Source organism: Kwoniella dendrophila, chromosome 9, assembly GCF_036810415.1.
Source record: "Kwoniella dendrophila CBS 6074 chromosome 9, complete sequence".
Taxonomy (NCBI): Eukaryota; Fungi; Basidiomycota; class Tremellomycetes; order Tremellales; family Cryptococcaceae; genus Kwoniella; species Kwoniella dendrophila.
This window is the reverse complement of record NC_089484.1, coordinates 1507384-1525524: the sequence shown is the minus strand read 5'-3', so window position 1 is coordinate 1525524 and position 18141 is coordinate 1507384. Positions and strand designations below refer to the sequence as shown.

The window sequence follows — 18141 nt, the reverse complement described above, 5'->3', positions numbered from 1 at the left end:
ACCGGTTAAAATGTTCCTGGTTAATCCTCATGACTTTTTGTTTTGGTTTCTCTCTTGAAAATAATGTAAGTTAACAGAGACGAACTATCTCATTTTCAGCTTATCTCACAAACAAGTGTCAATCTCTTCTACAATGGCCCGAGCTTACACAAAGAGATTATAATCATCATCTGCGAAAACCACTATTCATTTCTCGGTACTCGTCTTCATTCTACTTTGACATGTCATCAACATCGCCTGCAGAAGGATCTTCAAGCACAGCGCCTCAATCATCAGCTTCATCAAGTAGAACAGCTCGATATGGCTCATCATGTGTAGCTTGTAGGAGAAGGAAACAGAAATGTGATGCTAAAACACCTTCATGCTCCAGGTGCACAAAATTAGGAGAAGAATGTATTTATGAAGGGTAAGCTAGAGTATTTTACATCTTTTATTGGGATAAACTGATTTGATTTCGCTTTTAGCAATATCCGGAATCAACCTTCACCTCATCTAGTTCCACTTCTCGTCAGAACCTTTGACTTCTTACGATCCATCATCTCTCCTGATTCTGCGTACTCTAATGAGGATCTACGTCCAATAATTCAACAATACCTAGAAGACAATAAAATACCGACATTTACTTCACCTAGAAAAGCAGGAGAAGAACCCACGACTTCCTTCATCGGAGATTTAGTGAAAAGCGAAAGAGGTCGAAATGGTAGCGGGACAATCGATGAATCATTTGAAAATGTAGAGGAGGAAGGTGGTGAAAGGCGGTCTGAAGTTGACGAATTACTCATGCATATGAGTTTAGCTGATGATGGACAAGTAAGCGATCTCTCACCTTAATCGTAAGACAGTGTCATTGATATAACAGTCTGTTCGCAGAATGGTCATTTCGGAGCTACGTCACTGTTTTATCAAACACCCTCAGAATCCGTTGTGGAGAAATTGCAACGGCGTCTATCCAGATCTCAAGGATCACAGCGAAGTCCTCTATATAGATCATCCTCATATCAGAACGACCAGAATCTCACATCACTAATAACACGACAGAATAGGAGAGATTCAGAGGACGAATTTTGGGCAACAGAAGAACAAAGTATATCAACAGGACCAGATGATGAGATTGGTATATTGAAGGCGAATGCTTCGATGCTGGGAGGTTGGGAAAGCTGTACGTCACATCGATTCAACTATAATAATTAGCGCAAACTGACAATCAAGCAGTGGCATATTCCAAATTAGAGCTCGAGTCGGATGTTACCAATGCCAACATGATAGTGCATCTACTGAAGGTAAGCTCACCTGAAGGAGGAACCCTAGCTGATATTTAGACATACTTCTGCTGGCGTAGGTGCGAATCTTCATAAAACAGAGACCAATTATGCTGATAAAAAGTAGAATATGCGTCGCACTGCGTTGTATACCGTCCGGTTTTTATACGTGACATGGCTTTAGGAGGACCGTATTTCAACCATTTCTTATTGAATGTCATTTGTGCTCACGTGAGTACTGCCTGGTGTATCATAATAGATGATCTGACGTATATATATAGGCTACAAGATATTCAGATTATCATCAGCAGATAGGAGGAGTTATGGGAGGAAGTTCCAATGGTCTGTCTACACCGGCTTTATCGCTAGGCGCAGACTTTATGGGCCGTGCTAAGCTGCTACTCGCAGCTGAAATGGACAAGGTGAGTGACTTACCGAAGAATTTAGGCTGACATGTAGCCTTCGAGTGTACCGACCATACAGGGCCTGTTGCTACTTGGTCAAAGGGAATGCGCTTGTGGTAATCTGTCTCAAGGATGGATGTATACAGGGTAAGTATCTCCTATTACAGACTCAAACTGACGACTTAGGATGGCTTTCCGAGCGATGCGGTGAGTTATATATCGGTATGACTCTTATGTGATAGCTTAAGCTGAATCATTTTACCATGACAGAGATCTAGGTATTCATTTGGATATAAATCGGCTACCTATATTTGGATTTGGCACAATGTCAGCAGAGGATCGTGAAATTCGCCGTCGACTATTCTGGTCCGCTTATACATGGGATAAGGTGAGTGGAGATCCCGTATGACAAAAACCAAATCTGACTCTTTATGTAGATCATCAGTCTGGCTCTTGGTCGTACACCAACTTTCAATGCTTTCCAAAATGCTTCTCCCGGTCCTATAGTAGATGATACGGAAGACGAACAAGAATGGAAACCGTATTTCTGGGATGATATTACACCATTGGAACTAGTCAATTATCCGCCTCACAAATCTCTTATAACACTCAATTTTAGGCACTTCATCAAATTGTGCGAAATTATACAGAAAATCATTATGCGACTATATAATGGTCGTCTTACCCGTTTACGAAGTCATAATTTTGCTGAAAGTATGAAGCAGAAATTGATTGAATGGATGAATCAGCTACCTGATGGGTTGAAATTGGTTGTTGATAACTTACCTGAACACTGTCCTCCTCCCCATATCTTCTCTACAAAGTAAGTCTGAAAATCATACGTTCTTGTGCTGACAAAATGCTAGTGCCCTTTATCGAGCGGCCTGGATCTTGCTATATAGGATTTACCTTCCCAACGCGGTACCGGTACGAACAGCTGCACCTCCAAGTATCACTGCATCTGCTGCAAGTCATTGTACACTTATGGCAGAAGAGCTTCACCAATTGTTTTTGCTTCACTCCAAGACCTTCAAGTTGAGAAATATGACTTATACCTTGAGTTGGTCAATGGTAAGCCACCTCTTTCAAAATATAGTTGGTCATCTTGCTGAACATATGTCTCACAGTATTCCGCCGCTACTATCAATGCGATCGACTTCCAATCTTCGGATCCTGCTATAGCTGCTGCGGCTGGTCCTCGTTTGAGTATGTCATTGCATGTTCTCGAGCGAAGTAGTCTGCAAACTCCAGGTATTCAAAGGGTAAGTCCTATCGATGTTCCAGGCTCGTTTCAGTGATGCTAATAACTCGTTGCTTCATGACAGTCAATTGAGATTATTAAACAGCGGTTACGAACTCCACCAAGCCGCGGTCCGAAGAGACAAAGAGATTCTACATTTGAACGAGATAAGATCAAACGTATTCCAACTTCCCAAACATCTTCTTCGTCAATTGACCAAAAAGCTCCAGGTCAAGGTCATGATCAAGAATTCCAGAACCAGCAGATAGTTCAGAATGAACCTTTCTCCGAGAGTACTCAATCATCCACCGAATTTGATTTAGCAAGTATACTAGATGCGAGTCTGATCAATTCGGATGCTCCGCAAACAGAACCCGACGATGAGATATTGAATATGTGGACGGATATGATGCAGAATGGGAATGGTGGTGCGGGTAATATGGATTTACTGCAAGGCATGGTAGCTATGCCTTCTGTCATTGCTGCTCCATACCAACATCCTCCATTCTCCGATTGGACTTCCGATTGGTGGGCTCAACCAGATTCATCGTAGTGATGTGCGATTTTGACTCGCCGTTATACAATATACGCCTGTGTTATATGTATGCGTAACTCGCTCGTCATGTATTAGCTGCACATGAGTATCTGGCCATAACGATAAAGCTGGGATTGGTTTTTTTGCTATTCTGGGGTTTTCCTCACCGCATACTCTGTGATTACGAAAAATGATTAGCAGCCTGTCAGAGATCTAAGTACAAACCCGGAAAGTATGAGTTTTTGGGTCCCTTAGTGAGGAGTTTCTATTTCAGGTCTTGATAACACAGCGTGACTTAGCAGTAACATCTGAGTAAGTGGATAAATTTTGTGTATACATATGTATATCTTAACCGAGGGGATCAAGAGAGATGACATATTTATAGTAGATCTAGGGAAAATGCATAATCACTCGTCTACAATGATAAGTTACAAACTACGAAGACTATTAATATACAATATGACAAGTTCAGAGCTTAACAACATCTCGTAGCTCGTCACCTCGGAAAGCTTCGACAAGATGTTCTACAACTGCGAGTGCTGTAATTCTAATCACGTCTAGAGAAGCGGCTCCGATATGAGGACTATACATGCAGGAAGAGCATAGAGATTTGTCAGCTTTACCAAGATTCACAAATAATGATTCGGGTTTTGACATGATATACTCACGTAGATAAGACTCTAGGATGATCTATTAATTTACCGAAATTTTCTTTTGATGGAGGTTCAATTGAAAAAGCGTCTATACCTGCACCTGTTATCCAACCTTTTTCTAAAGCTTTGAATAAAGCATCTTCATTAACAATTCCACCTCTAGCAGTATTAATTAATATTGAAGATTTTTTCATTTTTTTCAATTGTTCTTCATTAATCAAATCTTTTGTTGAATCTAATAAAGGTACATGTATTGAAACAACATCAGATTCTTTTAATAAATCATCTAAATTATCAACTCTTTTGAAATGAGAAGAAGGAAGTAAATCAGACCATTTTTGAATCATTGAAGGATGTAAATGTGGATCATAAACAATAATTTTCGATTCAAATGATCCATAAAACATTTTACCTAATTGATATCCTATATTACCACCACCAATTAGACCTAATGTTTTACCACTTAGTTGAAATCCTTTTAAACCACCTTCAGCTTTACTAACTACTTCACCACTTCGAATTCGCCTATCAATTGATGCTACATCACGAGCTAAACATAATGATAATGTTAATGCTAATTCAGCAACTGCACTGGCCTGTACATTGTAACGAAAATCAAATTACATAGATCAGCTTAATGTATTGTATAGTATCATTTATCATCAAATACAGAATACACGAATGATACGAGACTCACATTGACTCCAGGGGTATTCATAACTCTAATACCTTTCTCACTTAATTCTCTGACAGCGATGGCGTCAACGCCTACACCGTGTTTACCAACAAATTTGAACCCAGGATTCAACGACTTAACATCTGAAGGAGTTATTTTGTTACTTCTGACCATTACAGCTTCGGCTTGTTCTTTCCATTGGTTCACTCTTGGATCAGGTTCACATGTAAAATCGAAATATCTTTCTGCATATTCTTTAACTGAATCGTCTATTGGATATAAACAGAATACTCTTGGTTTATGTGGTACAGCTGAAGGTGACATTGTTGATTACCTATTTGACTCGAAGTGTATAACTTGATCTCAATCAATGGTAATGAAGTTGTTGAGAAAAACAGGTAAATGGGATATAGGAAGAGAAACTTGAGGTCTGTGTATCGAATCCCATAAGAGGTATGTATATATCTGAATTTGGTCGTGATCAAATCTCAGCATTTTGATAGCATGTGTCCAGCTCATTGTTGCTGCTTGTAGCTTCATATTTTCATATGTTTTGATTGATCTGAATGAGGTAGCGGTTTCAATACCGATGATTTACATGGTCGGAATGAATACCGCGATAAGGCTAATTTACCGTTTGCGCGGTTGAAGGCTTAGTCCGAATCGGTTTCCATTACCGATATACTGTAAGCATTCCTGCTGGTCAGCGAGATTCAGTACAAGTGGGGGATAGATGATCGCAATGTCAGATGAGAGATTTGTGTTACGACTGGGTCATCCTGTGTATGAAATGAGGAAGAACTTGTACAGGTAACATTCAGGAAGGGGACTGCATGTTTATCTCTTAATAATCTCGACAAATCTAATCACATGATACAGACACGCGTCTCATCAAGATCCGGATATACACTATTAAATCACAGCGATATCCGTATGATAACCAAATCATAAATGTAACGCCCTTCCATGTCACGTTGCGAGCTATTCTAATCTAAGGCATCCACCCAAAGATCGTGTCACGATGCTTGACTATACTCTCGGTTTGTTAGACCCAATTGGTAGTCTAATTAAAGGTAATATATGTGCACATAAACCAGCTTTCTCATGGAGAAAAACAAGGGATTTGGTCCCGCTATATTCGGATTTGGGACACGACATCTAAAACCGGATATGGGGATGAACCAGACCGCTTGGGAGATTCGGATGTATTCCAACATTTCCTGCCTGATAGCCACAATTTTTGAGATTACCCATCCGAGGTGAAGCGGATGCAAGAGCGTTCCAGCACATGCACAAGTGATACGTTGAATGCTGCATACTGAAAAATTGTCGAGGAGTCGAGGTTCTTACATGACCGAAAAAGTCGCTTCCTTTCTTTCGGAGAATCTTGGCGTTCAGGGAAATTGGCCGGCGGGGTAGGGCCAAGCCAATTCCAGCTTTATCTGATAAAAAGTGCCGTCTCTCTTTCAAGGTCATCCCTTCGCTTGATCGTTATCTAAGGTATGTAAGACCTAGCCGCAGCAACATGCTAAACTGCGAGTTGACCTGTTCCTGTAAATAATTTTTCATACTTGCTTCCTTCCGACGCAGCTACTGGTCCATGCGTCCAATACGTCCGGCCGATTATACAGTACCGAAGTCCTTTCGGGTCCAATGACCCGAATCAAATGTCGCTCGAGATCTGAACAAAAAAAAACAAAAAAAAAAGGAGTATATAAGATGAACCTGGTCACCGGTGTTGCCCAACAAAAATCCAAAAAACTAATTGAAGAGTCTTCGTAACTCAGTGGAACATCTCAACACATCAATCGCTGTTTTTCCATCGTATCATCAACCATGGACAGAACTCAAGGTCTGGATGTAGACCCGGAAGCTTCATTGACGGATGTGCCATCTGACTTTGAAGACAAGTCGACCTCGGATTCGACAGGCGAAAAGAATCCTCATCCAGGGGATACCGATGCCACAGCAGCTCTGCCTACTCTCCCTCACCAGTCGAAAGATGAACAACAATCACCTGTGTCGAGATCGGGAAACGATGTGGATATACCTCTCCGTTATCGTATTTTGGCATTCAGCATGATCCTCTTCTTCGCAACTGGGTCCAGCTTCATGCAAGCTGTTGCAAGTCCCCTCAAGTCGACCTTCAAGAAACAGCTCGGTATAACAAGTGAGTTATTTCGACTCTCATTGACAGACTGTGTCATCTGCTTACATAATATGTCCGGCAGACGCGCAGTACGGTACCATCTCCTCTGCATCAAGTCTCGTCAATACCATCTTGCCTATCATCGGAGGTATCGGTATGGACTACTGGGGTGCGACATAGTAGGTTTATTTATTTGAACGATGGAGTTGTCACTCGCAATAGCTCATTGAATTTCCGACTGATGTTTGTACTATCACTATCGCAGTGCCGCCATCATCTCAAGCGTTTTCATTCTGGTAGGAGCGATCATAGCCGCAATTGTAGGTGCATTGTCGGTCCATTAGGTTGCGAATTTGAGCTGATATCGCAAATACATAGTCCGCCAATGTTAGCAGCTATGGAATGTTAGTTTCAGGTCTCATCCTCATGGGCTTTGGATCTACTGGTGAGTATGCGAAATCGTGTGGCAGCTTGCTTAATCTGAGAATAAGGAAGATAGCTCAATGATGCCTTCGGTCTGTAGTGATCGAATCAACTCAGAGCAAGCTTTACGCCCACTGGTTCAAAGGATCATCTCTAGCATTTGTCTTCGCCCTCGATATAGCTTGGAGCAGAGTTACTTCAGTGTTCTCGAAGGCTAGTGCCATACCGATGAGCGAGATCAACGGATGGTGGGGCTGGGCTTTGTGGATACCTACGATTGTCTGCGGTTTCAATATGGCCTTCGTCCTTATCTACTGGTGGTACGAGAGGGTTGTACCAAAGGCATATAGACCTCTCCTCGGTAAGGATGCTAGAGTTCAAGAAGGGTGGGATAGACGGAAATTTAGCTTGACGACCCTCTGGAGATTGTGAGTGCTTAGCAGTGTTAGAGCATCGCAGCGCTACAGTACAAACTGACCCGACTTGTAGACCTAAATTGTTCTGGATCTTTTGTGGTACTCGTGAGTTCCATGAATGACCCCCGGCAGCTACATCGCATTATATGTATCACAGGGTTCACACCGTGCTTGGGCGGCCATAGAAATGTTCCAAAACGCCGCTGTCGGTGTCTACAGCTCGAACTTGGCCGACATCCAAACTTATACAAGGGGGACTTCTACTCTCGCCGCTGGGTACAACACCTCTCTCCAAGGTGTCATACCGATCGTGTTGACTCCAGTGACGGGACTGTTCTTCGATCGCGTTGGCTGGCGAATGCCTTTTGGTGCGTATTGCCCCAACAGTGCAAAAGGCATGTAAATCGATTAGCTGACTCGACCTTTGATTGCAGTGTCCTGGACCGCCATGCTTTACATCATCGTCTTTTCTTTGATCAACTTCACCACGGTTCACCCTCTTGCACCCATCCTCCTCTCCTCGTTCGCTTTAACCACCAACGCCATCGTGTTCATCGCCTGCATCCCGATCTTGGTAGGGAACGATGCACTCTTGGGTACGGCTTTCGGAGTATGGAAGGCTTTCGCCAACGCAAATTCGATCGTCCTGGACGTTGCGTCAGGTGCGATTCAAGATCAAACTTCCAACGGCAGCTACGACAACGTCATGTATCTGATCATCGCTATCAAATGTCTCCAAATCTGTTTAGGCCCAATATATGATTACCTCGACGGAAGATGGTTGGGTCATTCGTTGAGGTTACCAGAGAAGAAACGAGTGGCTCTAAGGGAAGACGCATTGGAAAAAGAGGTCGATTACCCAGGTTGGAGAGTTGATAAGAGGGTGACATATACTGTCGGCATTCAACTTTCTGGCCTCATCATCGTGGCGTGGGTGGTATACATCGTCTATTCCTTGGGAACTTAATGTCAGATGGGAGTTCAGCAATCAGTCAGATCATCGAGGTATTGGTGGATAATTGCATCGACTTTGACGCATCAAACAGAAACATAAGGCAAATGCATGTAATCATGCATGTCACCATCATGTTGCCTGAGAATGCACATTGCAGGCCTTATACATGTACAAACAAGGCATGCAGCTGGGAAAACGATAAATAACTATTGTGGTGCGTATTTTGTAGCATATTGACGTATATTGCAAATCATCATTTGATTGGATACGATCAATACCTTAAGTTTGATTGTGCGAAGATGTTACCTTCTAATTTTCATTGCATTTACTGAGCCTTTCCTTCTCTTGCTGCACAATATTGACATTTGGCATCGTCGTCATCATTTGAGATTCTCAGTTTTACTTTGAGCTACAGTAAAATAGCTTCAATATCCTGAGCCTGTCTATTATTTTACACTGAACCAGACTAGCAGACCACCCCGAAATGCTGTTTCTGCGTCATCTTGATCATCTTGCTTATCTTGATCAATTTTATTAACTATTTTCCCAGTAGATTTTGGAGAATTGTTTCAAAATCAAAATCCATAAATTGATCATCTTTGTATTCATCATTGACATCTGCAATCTGTTTAGGATCCAGATTATCGATAATAGGCTGAAGATTGGATTTTTTGTTTCCCTCAGTACCGTTTGTAAGAGATTCATCTGAATTGATATTTGACGGTTTTCTCGTAGTGATTTGATCAGGTGCTGATGCGGGAATAACTGGTGGAGGTTTCAATACGATTTTCTTTATTTTAGTGATTTCGCTATTTTGTGAATTTTTATCCTGCTGTTGAGAAGCTTGATGTGGAACATTCCAAACTTCATGAAATCTAATCTGATAAGGTTTAATATCGAACAACTTTGAATCTCGAAGACAGTCCCTCAACCAAGCTATCGTAACAGTGACGTTGTTATTTTCCAAATTACTTCGAATAAATTCATTTTCAGAATAGTTTTTGGGAATCAAAGGATCAGGATCATTCGAAGCTCGATTCAAGACCGATATTCTAGCATGTGCTCGATTTACAATCTGACCACCTGCATCCTGTATCGCAATAAGTATCGAAAGGAATCAGCAAGAAATTACCGGATGCTCTATGAGTTCTTCCAAAACTCACTTGTACGGCTGTTCGCCAAGTTGGGTGTATATCCGATGCTATGAATATCATCAACGGTATTCCAACTAAATTGATAAAAATAGATCTCTTCGAAGTACCCTTTTCAGCTTGATTTGGTATTTGTATATGATGCGAGATACTAGTGGGACTTGAAGTGAATGAATCAGTTACTTCGTGCATTTCCATCATTGATTGATGTTGTCTGTCAATTGCAGCTCGATGCTCATACTCTTTTCTGAGTTGGTGATTGGGCAGATTGAGCGATGATGCTCTCGAGCGAATGTTGGAGGGTTTCGCGGAGCTCGGCCTCTTTCTAGAAGGCGCTTGAGAGCGCTTTGCGCTCCAGTAGCTGGTACCAGTAGACTTTGATTTTTGACTAGGTACAGATTTTGAAGATAGTGCCGATATAGGTCTCTTTGGTAGATTGACGATGAGATTGGAATCGATATGCGATCTACTGAGAGAAGATGGTGGCACACTGGCTCCGTTATAGCATGGTTGAGGTGAAACAGGTGAAGGGGGTATGTACTGTATATCTCCAAGCTGTGAATGTCTATATGACTGGATAGACTGAGCATTATGAGGATACACCGATGGTGAGTACTGATTGTGTTGGTTTAATATACGTATATCATGGTGTTGATTCACGTAAGGGATTGAAGGATATTGGTTCACGACAAAGGATGAGGATGAATCAGGACTAGCTGAATAAATATGTGGTGGTGGTGCATTATTCGGTTTCGCATGATGGTCTACAGGGTGAATCACTGGCATCATTGGATGAGGCTGTAATGGTACTGAGGATGACGGAGGGAGATGATCATAAGGATGTGGAGGTATTATTGATTCAGATGGCAAGGGTGATTGATGGCTATGATTAGATGGTCCATCGTCGACAACGACTACTTCAATATCATCTGTGTTTGGAGTAAATTGTGGAAAAGATGGTGCGTTGTGATCAATGTTATATGATTGATGTGTTGGAATAACATCTTGATGTTGGGGGAATAAGGGATCATAAGTACCTCTATCAGGGGATGAGTTGAACAAACATTGTCAGTTCCGATAGTTGCAATGATTGTCAAGATCTGATGATAGGTATCGAACAAATTAAGTACGATTAATCACTCAAAAAGAAACTCACCTAACTCTCCAGCCACCCCAATCATCTTCCTGGCCAAGTACTTTTTGAACCTTCAAACAAGTTTTAATCCACTCATAACCAAGAACAACCTTTCTACCTTTTATCCGTACACTATCTCTTATAGTATCTTCAAAATATCTAATCAACAATTCAGGTGTCCATCCTTCCTCTTGATCTAATTTTTCTGGATCCATCCATATTGAGTTATTGTCCAGTGGTATTAGATAATTTTGACATCTAGGTTGACTCTCAGGTAGGTCGATCAAAATGATTTGGACTTCTAACTTGGATGGAATCGGATAGATTGACCCGCCATATGACTATGTATCGTGAAAACCATAATTCGAATCAGTACAGCAATCTTTCTCGTTACTTGGATATACATAAGATATTCATGAAGAGAGCTGTGATTTGACTTACTTCAATGATTACATCTAAAAATGATTTATGTGAAGGTTCCCCAGATGAATCGCTGCTGTGGTGAACATAAAATCCAATATCTTGAAACAGCATTGTTTTCAACCCTAATCTGAGCTGGACCGACTTCAAGAGGTACGTAAAGTCAGCATTTATTGAGCTTCCGTTTGTGAATCGGTACACTATTAGTATGGTTGTATGTGCATGTTGATGCTGTTCTTATGTTTGGTGTAAAGTTGATGTTTGTTTATGATCCATCAGGTCTTCATCATCATTGAAAATTTGAATAGAGGAGATTTTAACCATCCTTTAGATCCAGTCAAGTTCAGGGTATTGATTCTAGAATTGATGGTGATGGATCTTTATAGTTTCATACACGTCAACTACCATCAATCAACTAGGTCTAATATATCCTATCCCCTGAACGCACAATCCTCCCATGTGTTTCAGTATTTGATGCTTGATGCATACTTTTTAAAGTTTTAAAGGTATGAACAGTTTTCCGAGAACAAAATAAAATTGAGCAACCATACTTAGTCGTTTCTTGATGCATTCTGAATCCTTTTCTGAACCTTCAGAATCTCATCTTCATTCTTGGAATAAAAACTTCTCCAACTATTCCATACCCTACCTTCATATTCACTCTCTAATAGTACATAAATATCTTTCTTACATTGATCTTCTTTTTTGTTGAGTAGTGCTCTTGCTAAGATCCTACATGCTTCATCGCCTGTTGGTTTACGTTTCTTTGTTTTAGCCGTCTCTTTGCCACTATTGTTGGTTGGCAGCGATGCAGGGATATCGTCGATTGTAGGAGACAGTTTCCTTTTCTTGAATGAAGGTAAACGATTTACAGATTTTCTACTTTCCGATTGTTCTGCGTCATTGTTTTCATGAGGTGTATCGATAACATCAGGTAAAGGGAAAGCTCGACTTTCAGCCAATACCTTCGGAATGGCTGATATGGGTGTCGGTGGTAATTGTAAATCTCTGACTTCAGGTTCGATGGGAAGAATGGATAATTGAGAAGGAAGGGTTTTGAGTGATCTCCATGCATGTTCCACAGGCGGAACAATGAATTGGCTAGATCGTATAACATTCAGCATGTGTGACATCAACATATTTCAGATATAACCCATTCAACTTACGCTTGGACAGAAGGCATAACACTCATTTTGTCACTTTCTTCATTATCAACATCCTCTTGATCCTCCCAATCAGAATCCAAACAATCGAGATCACTATCTCCACTATAGTGCGCGTTGTCTTGATCTACCTTGGCATCCTCCTCTTCTTTCACCAAGTCCAATGCAAAACTAACTTTTCGAGCTTTTGCTTTACTTGATTGTTTGTCAGGTTTTTTACCAACGTTTGTTGCGTATCTAAAAACAGTATTCCTATCGATGTTATTGATCTGGGTGTCATGTTCTTGGTGTGATGCAATTCCGTGTTCCACTATCGCATCCTGGCTAGTCGGTATTTCAGCGTTGATCTGATCAATTGTGATAGGTAAATAAAGATAATCAAATCCCTTGATCTCTCTTGATTCGACTCTTGTTGCCCATGTCAAACGAGGTAATCTGACAGGCGTATCGGAAGTACTCGGTGCATACGTTGATCTGATCTCGTTGGCTGTGATTCTTCGGCAACTGTTATGAGTTGAGGAGACTGCATAGGGTTTCAATAAGGTTGGATGGGTCGTTGAAGGAGATATATTGGGGTTGATGATTGATCTAGGCATTTGAGGATGGGAAGGAGGGTGATATATTGGCGCATCTCGGTATCTACCTCTGTTGGATTCATAATCAAGACCATTATTGTTTGTTCATTTGTTTTGTAATCATAAAATAATGCTTCATGCCCTCATACACACCTAACTCTCCATCCGTTCCAATCAACCGAGTCATCCAATATTTCATCCTTTTCTATACAATCAAATAACCAACTTTTCTTCAAAACGACTTTTTGACTGTTGCACCATTTTTCGTCTTGAGCCATTATAATACCATCATAATTTATTATCTCACCGAACTGTAATATTAAACTATGTGTTGCCCAACCATATTTGTTTAACCATTCATAAGGCAATTTGTTTTCATCTTTATATTGTTTTATAGGTATAATATCATTTTTTATGCTTTCATTAGGTGATAAAGTTGGATAAAGTATAATATATGTTACTGATGGATCAAGCGGTGAATATGAAATTTTACCTCCACGCTTCATTGTTCATTCATTATATCGAGCGATGTAAGGAATTGGAATTAGCCCATACAACACAAGTTGTACTGCGAGGAAATTTCTGAACTTACAGAAGTAACTAATTCGATCAATTCATCACATTGTTTTGGAATTTTCGGTTTACCTTTTGAATGATAAGAACAATATGGTTGAATATAGAATCTGATTCCATAAAATAGATTCGCATTCTTGACTGAATTACTATGAATGGGTAAATCCGTTAACGGGGTATCTCGATTTTTGATTGAAGAGGGTGGTTTATATATATTTGCCATGTTTGCCTTTGAAAGATGTAGTCTTGTAATTAACAGTAAGATGAATATAGATAAGGATGAGGTTTTACTCTTATCGACAGTGTTGATGCTTTTTAATAATTTATACTTACCAATTGACGATGAATAAACAATACCACAATATGTGAGAGTTGAAAGAAGCATAACATAGTTTTCAAAGGTATTATGGTGATAACGATTTGATGGTAACTGAATTTGACATTATTTGATGAAACAGTTAGACCCAAACTTTATTTACCCATTCTCGGTAATTGAAAGGTATGCAATCAGTATGTATGCGGATATCAACGTCACATCAAAGCAGGTTGTGATTAATTGCGATATTTGCCATGGTATCAGATCAGCCATAACGACGCAACTCGTTGAAGAGTCGAGGTGAACGATATCTATAATGTATTTGTCAGCGTTTTTATGAATACAATCTTCATAATATGCGTAAAGGAGATTCACTTACCTTGCTTCAATCACCTCATCACTCATCTACATTTACATCAAACAAGAACTTTTATACTCGCAACATATATATGCATACAACAATGTGAGTGTAGTGAATGAAACCTGCCGGATAGAAGAGTTAATGATTGTACAACTAAAAAACCATTATTTGTGACTACTATTTTTAGTTTTTGTATGAGGTGGAAAGGTCTATCACTAATCATCTTGACCAGGATATTCATAACCCATCATTCTAAATTTATCTAATATTTTTACTTTATGTCGCCTGAAGAAAGTAACCCAATCTCTGTGATTATACTGATGAAATCACTGTCAGTTCAGAATAGATCTGAACACACAACTAATTATATTTTCATTCAGGATTGAATTGCACTCACTTGATTTCTAAACTCTTTCAGGAATGAAGCTCTTGAACATACATTCGGATCCCATGATTTCATAGCTTCGACCAAGATTGGTATATCGTCAAAGACATCATGACATTGTGTATGGACCCGAATTTGAGATTTCTCAGATTCGGTTTTGATAGCACGTTGAGGTGAAGTTTGGGCCTGAACAGTAAAAGGAGAGTCACCATACATATCAGTATCTACCGTATGCAACGGATCTACTTTGTCAACTTGACTTATTCAGATTCCGACTTACAGATGATAAAGGAGCTGGGTCTGGAAAAACCGTCGTTTCGTGACTGTTTATGATTTTCACACGTTTGTTTGCTGATCGTGCATCAGTATCAAATTGATCACTTGATTGCCTGACGCGACTGTTTGTAGCTGATGATAGCCATGGGGATACTGGTGGTATTTCAGTAGATTGTACTTTCTGAATTTCGTTTGTGCTTTGCGGTTCTACAACCTGTTTTTGAGGTTGGTTGATGACATTATCTTCCTTTCTTACGAAACCCAAACAAACAATATCATCGTCATCGTCATCGTCATCGTCATCGTCATCGTCTTGTTCATGATCATCTTTTTCTTTTTCTGCTTCATTCTGTAGATTATATGTCTGAGGTTGAGGAACCACTGAATGATCTTGGAAATCAAGTAAATCATCAATTTGATCATGTTCATCTAAACTACTTGAATTATCTTCAGAGTTTCTTTCAATCTGACATGATCGTTTCCTTTTACTAAGTGGATTTGAAGTTGATTTAATGTTTTTGTATTGATTCAAAGGTATAAACTCTTTACGTTTCAAACAATCTTCAATCCATTTTGATGATATGATTGTTTGCCACCCTTCCAATTCAACTTGATCTAAAATGATTTCTTCTTCTTCAGTCAGTGTATCATTTGTTTGACCATTTCTCGTGGGGAATATCAAAATTTGAGCAGCTTCTCTTGAACATACTTTACCACCTCCAGTCTATCGAAAGAGAAAATCAAGTCAAATCAAATCAAATCATATATTAGCTTTTATGGATGATAAATAAGTAAGGACGCGGTCCCCCTGGTCTAGATCACACAAAGGGGGAATAAGAGCTGTATGATTTAACTTACCTGGATACAAAATTCAGTTGTATAGTTTCCACCATGTACCCAAAAAGTCATCGGTATACCTTGATTACTAAATATATGATTGACCTCTAACGATTTGCGTCTATTCGAAAAGGTATTTGAAGGTGTTTCGGAAACTGGGTCTTTACGAGAGGATGCAGGTAAAGAACCACGAAGGGAAACGGGGCTTATAGGTGTTACAGATTCTGACTGCTCTGTTTGTGTTGTTACTTGTCTTTGTGGTGGTTCAGGCTCGAGGTCGTCGATAATTAAAAGTTGTTCAGTATGATTACCATGAGCGATAGGGTTGCGTACATCCGAAGATAGCGTTAAAGCTGTTGATGAATCTGGTGAATTTGTGATATCAGGCATAATAAATAAATTTTCATGAAATGTTGATGGAATAGTTTCTCCATTCATACTTGTACTTCCAATATATATAGGACTATCTGAACCACTTCGTTGTCTCGGTTCAACAGGAATAGGAGTTTGAGGTCCTGATGCTGTTATGAAAGAAGAAGAAGAGGCAGATCTAGGTTGATAGCTTGAACTCAATTTACTTTTACTTTTACTTGGACCTGCTTGATTTGATTCAAGTGAAGAGAAAAATCCAGTTCTTTGTGATCTAGCAAAATCAAGATGTTCTTGTGATCTCATTGACCCTGACATTTCTATAGCTCGTATAGGTGTAGGTATTGGAGTTGAATTACCTCTTATTGGCGTAGGTATAGGCGTCATGTTTCCTCGTATAGGTGTGGGGATAGGAGTGATATTCCCACGAATCGGGATAGGGATTGGAGTTGTGTTTCCTCGAGGTGTCATAGTTCCATGTTTTGGGAATCTAGGTACTGAAAAGCTTGGTTCACTCCATACTTTTCCTCTAAGGAATGAGAATTGGTATATTAGCATAAACAGTCTAAAGGTAAAGATCAAAGATTCCCCTTTATATAATTTCGAATACGATATGAATGAGAATCGATTTTAGTCGACATTTGATGATCACAAAGGGTTCCGACTACATATGATCTGAAGATTGAAATGATACACACCTCAGAATTTGACCTGACCACTCATTACAATTTTGATCTAAAATAAAATTTGATTTTGAACATTTTATAATCCACCACATTCTTAAAACAGGTTTAATTGTTGATTGAATTAATTGTAAATTTTCATTTATACATTCAGCAAAATGTTCAATTAAACTTGGAATATCCCATGAATTATTTAAATCTCTTTGTTTCATATCAATTTCTCTTAAATTTTGATAATATTCAAAATCATTGGATTCATTTCTTCTTGATAAAGGTAATGGTATTGGTGTTTGTGATCCATCACAAAAATATTTTGATTCAGGATTTATTATTGGTCTATATGATGAAGATCCTAGACCAAAACCTGAACTTTTCAGAAATACTAAACTTGATTTTTCTTCATCACGTTGTTGTCATTCTTTATCTGGTGGCACTAAAATATGTGTAACTCTTGAATCTCCAGGTGAAAATCCTATTTCACCACCTTTAGACTAAGATGAAAGGATCAGAAGGTCAGCAACTCAATTTTAATCTGCAATATCCCTTTTAAACTCACAATGATCTCATCCGTCACCCAATTCTGTAAATTCCCGTTTCCTTTATACTTTGTACCTTCCACATGTAGATAAAACACCATACCACGGAACAAGCCAGGTCTATTATCCGTCACAGTCATCATCTTTGCCTGTGAATCTTCTGCAACATTCAAACCTGAATATGCACCAAAAAACACCTTGTTCGCTAAACCTATAACAATGCCGTGCGTTTTATATACAATTTGACATTTGATCCGGATGTATTAACAGATTATTGACACAAATTTGTTTATCGCTGAAAACATCATGCTCTTGCTTATGTACACAGTCGATTGTTTTGTTGGAGAAAGTATTCGCTGTCTATATACACTACTGAGTATTGCTGCTACCATATGAAACAAGCATCCAAACCTTCACTAACGTTGTTAAAACCTGGCTTTAAAAATCAGCTCGGATCTCATGAAAGCTATTGAGGTATCATCGGGGATATCGTGTAAGGCTATATCATTCAGGGTTTCATTCGAACAATAAGCACTTATTATAACAGGAAAAAGATCCGTTCTTGATAGGGTTGGAATGAGTTGTAGAGTAGACGAATCTGAAACATTCTGCTGTCTCTCTCTCCTTTTCCCTTTGTTTGGTTCTCTGCCT

General features: G+C 39.6%; 7 protein-coding genes across 7 annotated transcripts; 3 read left to right on the top strand and 4 right to left on the bottom strand.

Moving 5' to 3' along the window:
- Nucleotides 1-221: 221 nt before the first annotated feature.
- L201_006966 (uncharacterized protein) lies at nucleotides 222-1814 on the top strand (the record flags this gene model as incomplete). The annotated part of the gene is made up of 8 exons (XM_066222677.1): nucleotides 222-406; nucleotides 465-810; nucleotides 871-1159; nucleotides 1213-1265; nucleotides 1320-1335; nucleotides 1387-1490; nucleotides 1541-1681; nucleotides 1743-1814. 8 exons carry the CDS (start codon nucleotides 222-224, stop codon nucleotides 1812-1814), a joined length of 1206 nt encoding a protein of 401 aa, XP_066078774.1.
- Nucleotides 1815-1850: 36 nt separating this feature from the next.
- Nucleotides 1851-3456, top strand: L201_006965 (uncharacterized protein; the record flags this gene model as incomplete). Its single annotated transcript, XM_066222676.1, has 6 exons — nucleotides 1851-1870; nucleotides 1934-2051; nucleotides 2101-2486; nucleotides 2566-2734; nucleotides 2791-2925; nucleotides 2989-3456. The coding sequence occupies 6 exons, from the start codon at nucleotides 1851-1853 to the stop codon at nucleotides 3454-3456; spliced, it is 1296 nt and encodes a 431-aa protein (XP_066078773.1).
- A 450-nt stretch (nucleotides 3457-3906) lies between these two features.
- On the bottom strand, nucleotides 3907-5091 carry L201_006964 (uncharacterized protein; the record flags this gene model as incomplete). Its single annotated transcript, XM_066222675.1, has 3 exons — nucleotides 3907-4021; nucleotides 4107-4687; nucleotides 4789-5091. 3 exons carry the CDS (start codon nucleotides 5089-5091, stop codon nucleotides 3907-3909), a joined length of 999 nt encoding a protein of 332 aa, XP_066078772.1.
- A 1512-nt stretch (nucleotides 5092-6603) lies between these two features.
- On the top strand, nucleotides 6604-8722 carry L201_006963 (uncharacterized protein; the record flags this gene model as incomplete). Its single annotated transcript, XM_066222674.1, has 8 exons — nucleotides 6604-6937; nucleotides 6999-7095; nucleotides 7182-7236; nucleotides 7295-7361; nucleotides 7440-7767; nucleotides 7829-7860; nucleotides 7941-8123; nucleotides 8190-8722. The coding sequence occupies 8 exons, from the start codon at nucleotides 6604-6606 to the stop codon at nucleotides 8720-8722; spliced, it is 1629 nt and encodes a 542-aa protein (XP_066078771.1).
- Nucleotides 8723-9248: 526 nt separating this feature from the next.
- On the bottom strand, nucleotides 9249-11530 carry L201_006962 (uncharacterized protein; the record flags this gene model as incomplete). Its single annotated transcript, XM_066222673.1, has 4 exons — nucleotides 9249-9800; nucleotides 9874-10900; nucleotides 11018-11337; nucleotides 11438-11530. The coding sequence occupies 4 exons, from the start codon at nucleotides 11528-11530 to the stop codon at nucleotides 9249-9251; spliced, it is 1992 nt and encodes a 663-aa protein (XP_066078770.1).
- A 437-nt stretch (nucleotides 11531-11967) lies between these two features.
- On the bottom strand, nucleotides 11968-13950 carry L201_006961 (uncharacterized protein; the record flags this gene model as incomplete). Its single annotated transcript, XM_066222672.1, has 4 exons — nucleotides 11968-12517; nucleotides 12583-13224; nucleotides 13308-13654; nucleotides 13747-13950. 4 exons carry the CDS (start codon nucleotides 13948-13950, stop codon nucleotides 11968-11970), a joined length of 1743 nt encoding a protein of 580 aa, XP_066078769.1.
- A 669-nt stretch (nucleotides 13951-14619) lies between these two features.
- L201_006960 (uncharacterized protein) lies at nucleotides 14620-17633 on the bottom strand (the record flags this gene model as incomplete). The annotated part of the gene is made up of 7 exons (XM_066222671.1): nucleotides 14620-14721; nucleotides 14802-14975; nucleotides 15070-15789; nucleotides 15924-16800; nucleotides 16970-17351; nucleotides 17439-17445; nucleotides 17511-17633. The coding sequence occupies 7 exons, from the start codon at nucleotides 17631-17633 to the stop codon at nucleotides 14620-14622; spliced, it is 2385 nt and encodes a 794-aa protein (XP_066078768.1).
- Between the last annotated feature and the right edge of the window lie 508 nt (nucleotides 17634-18141).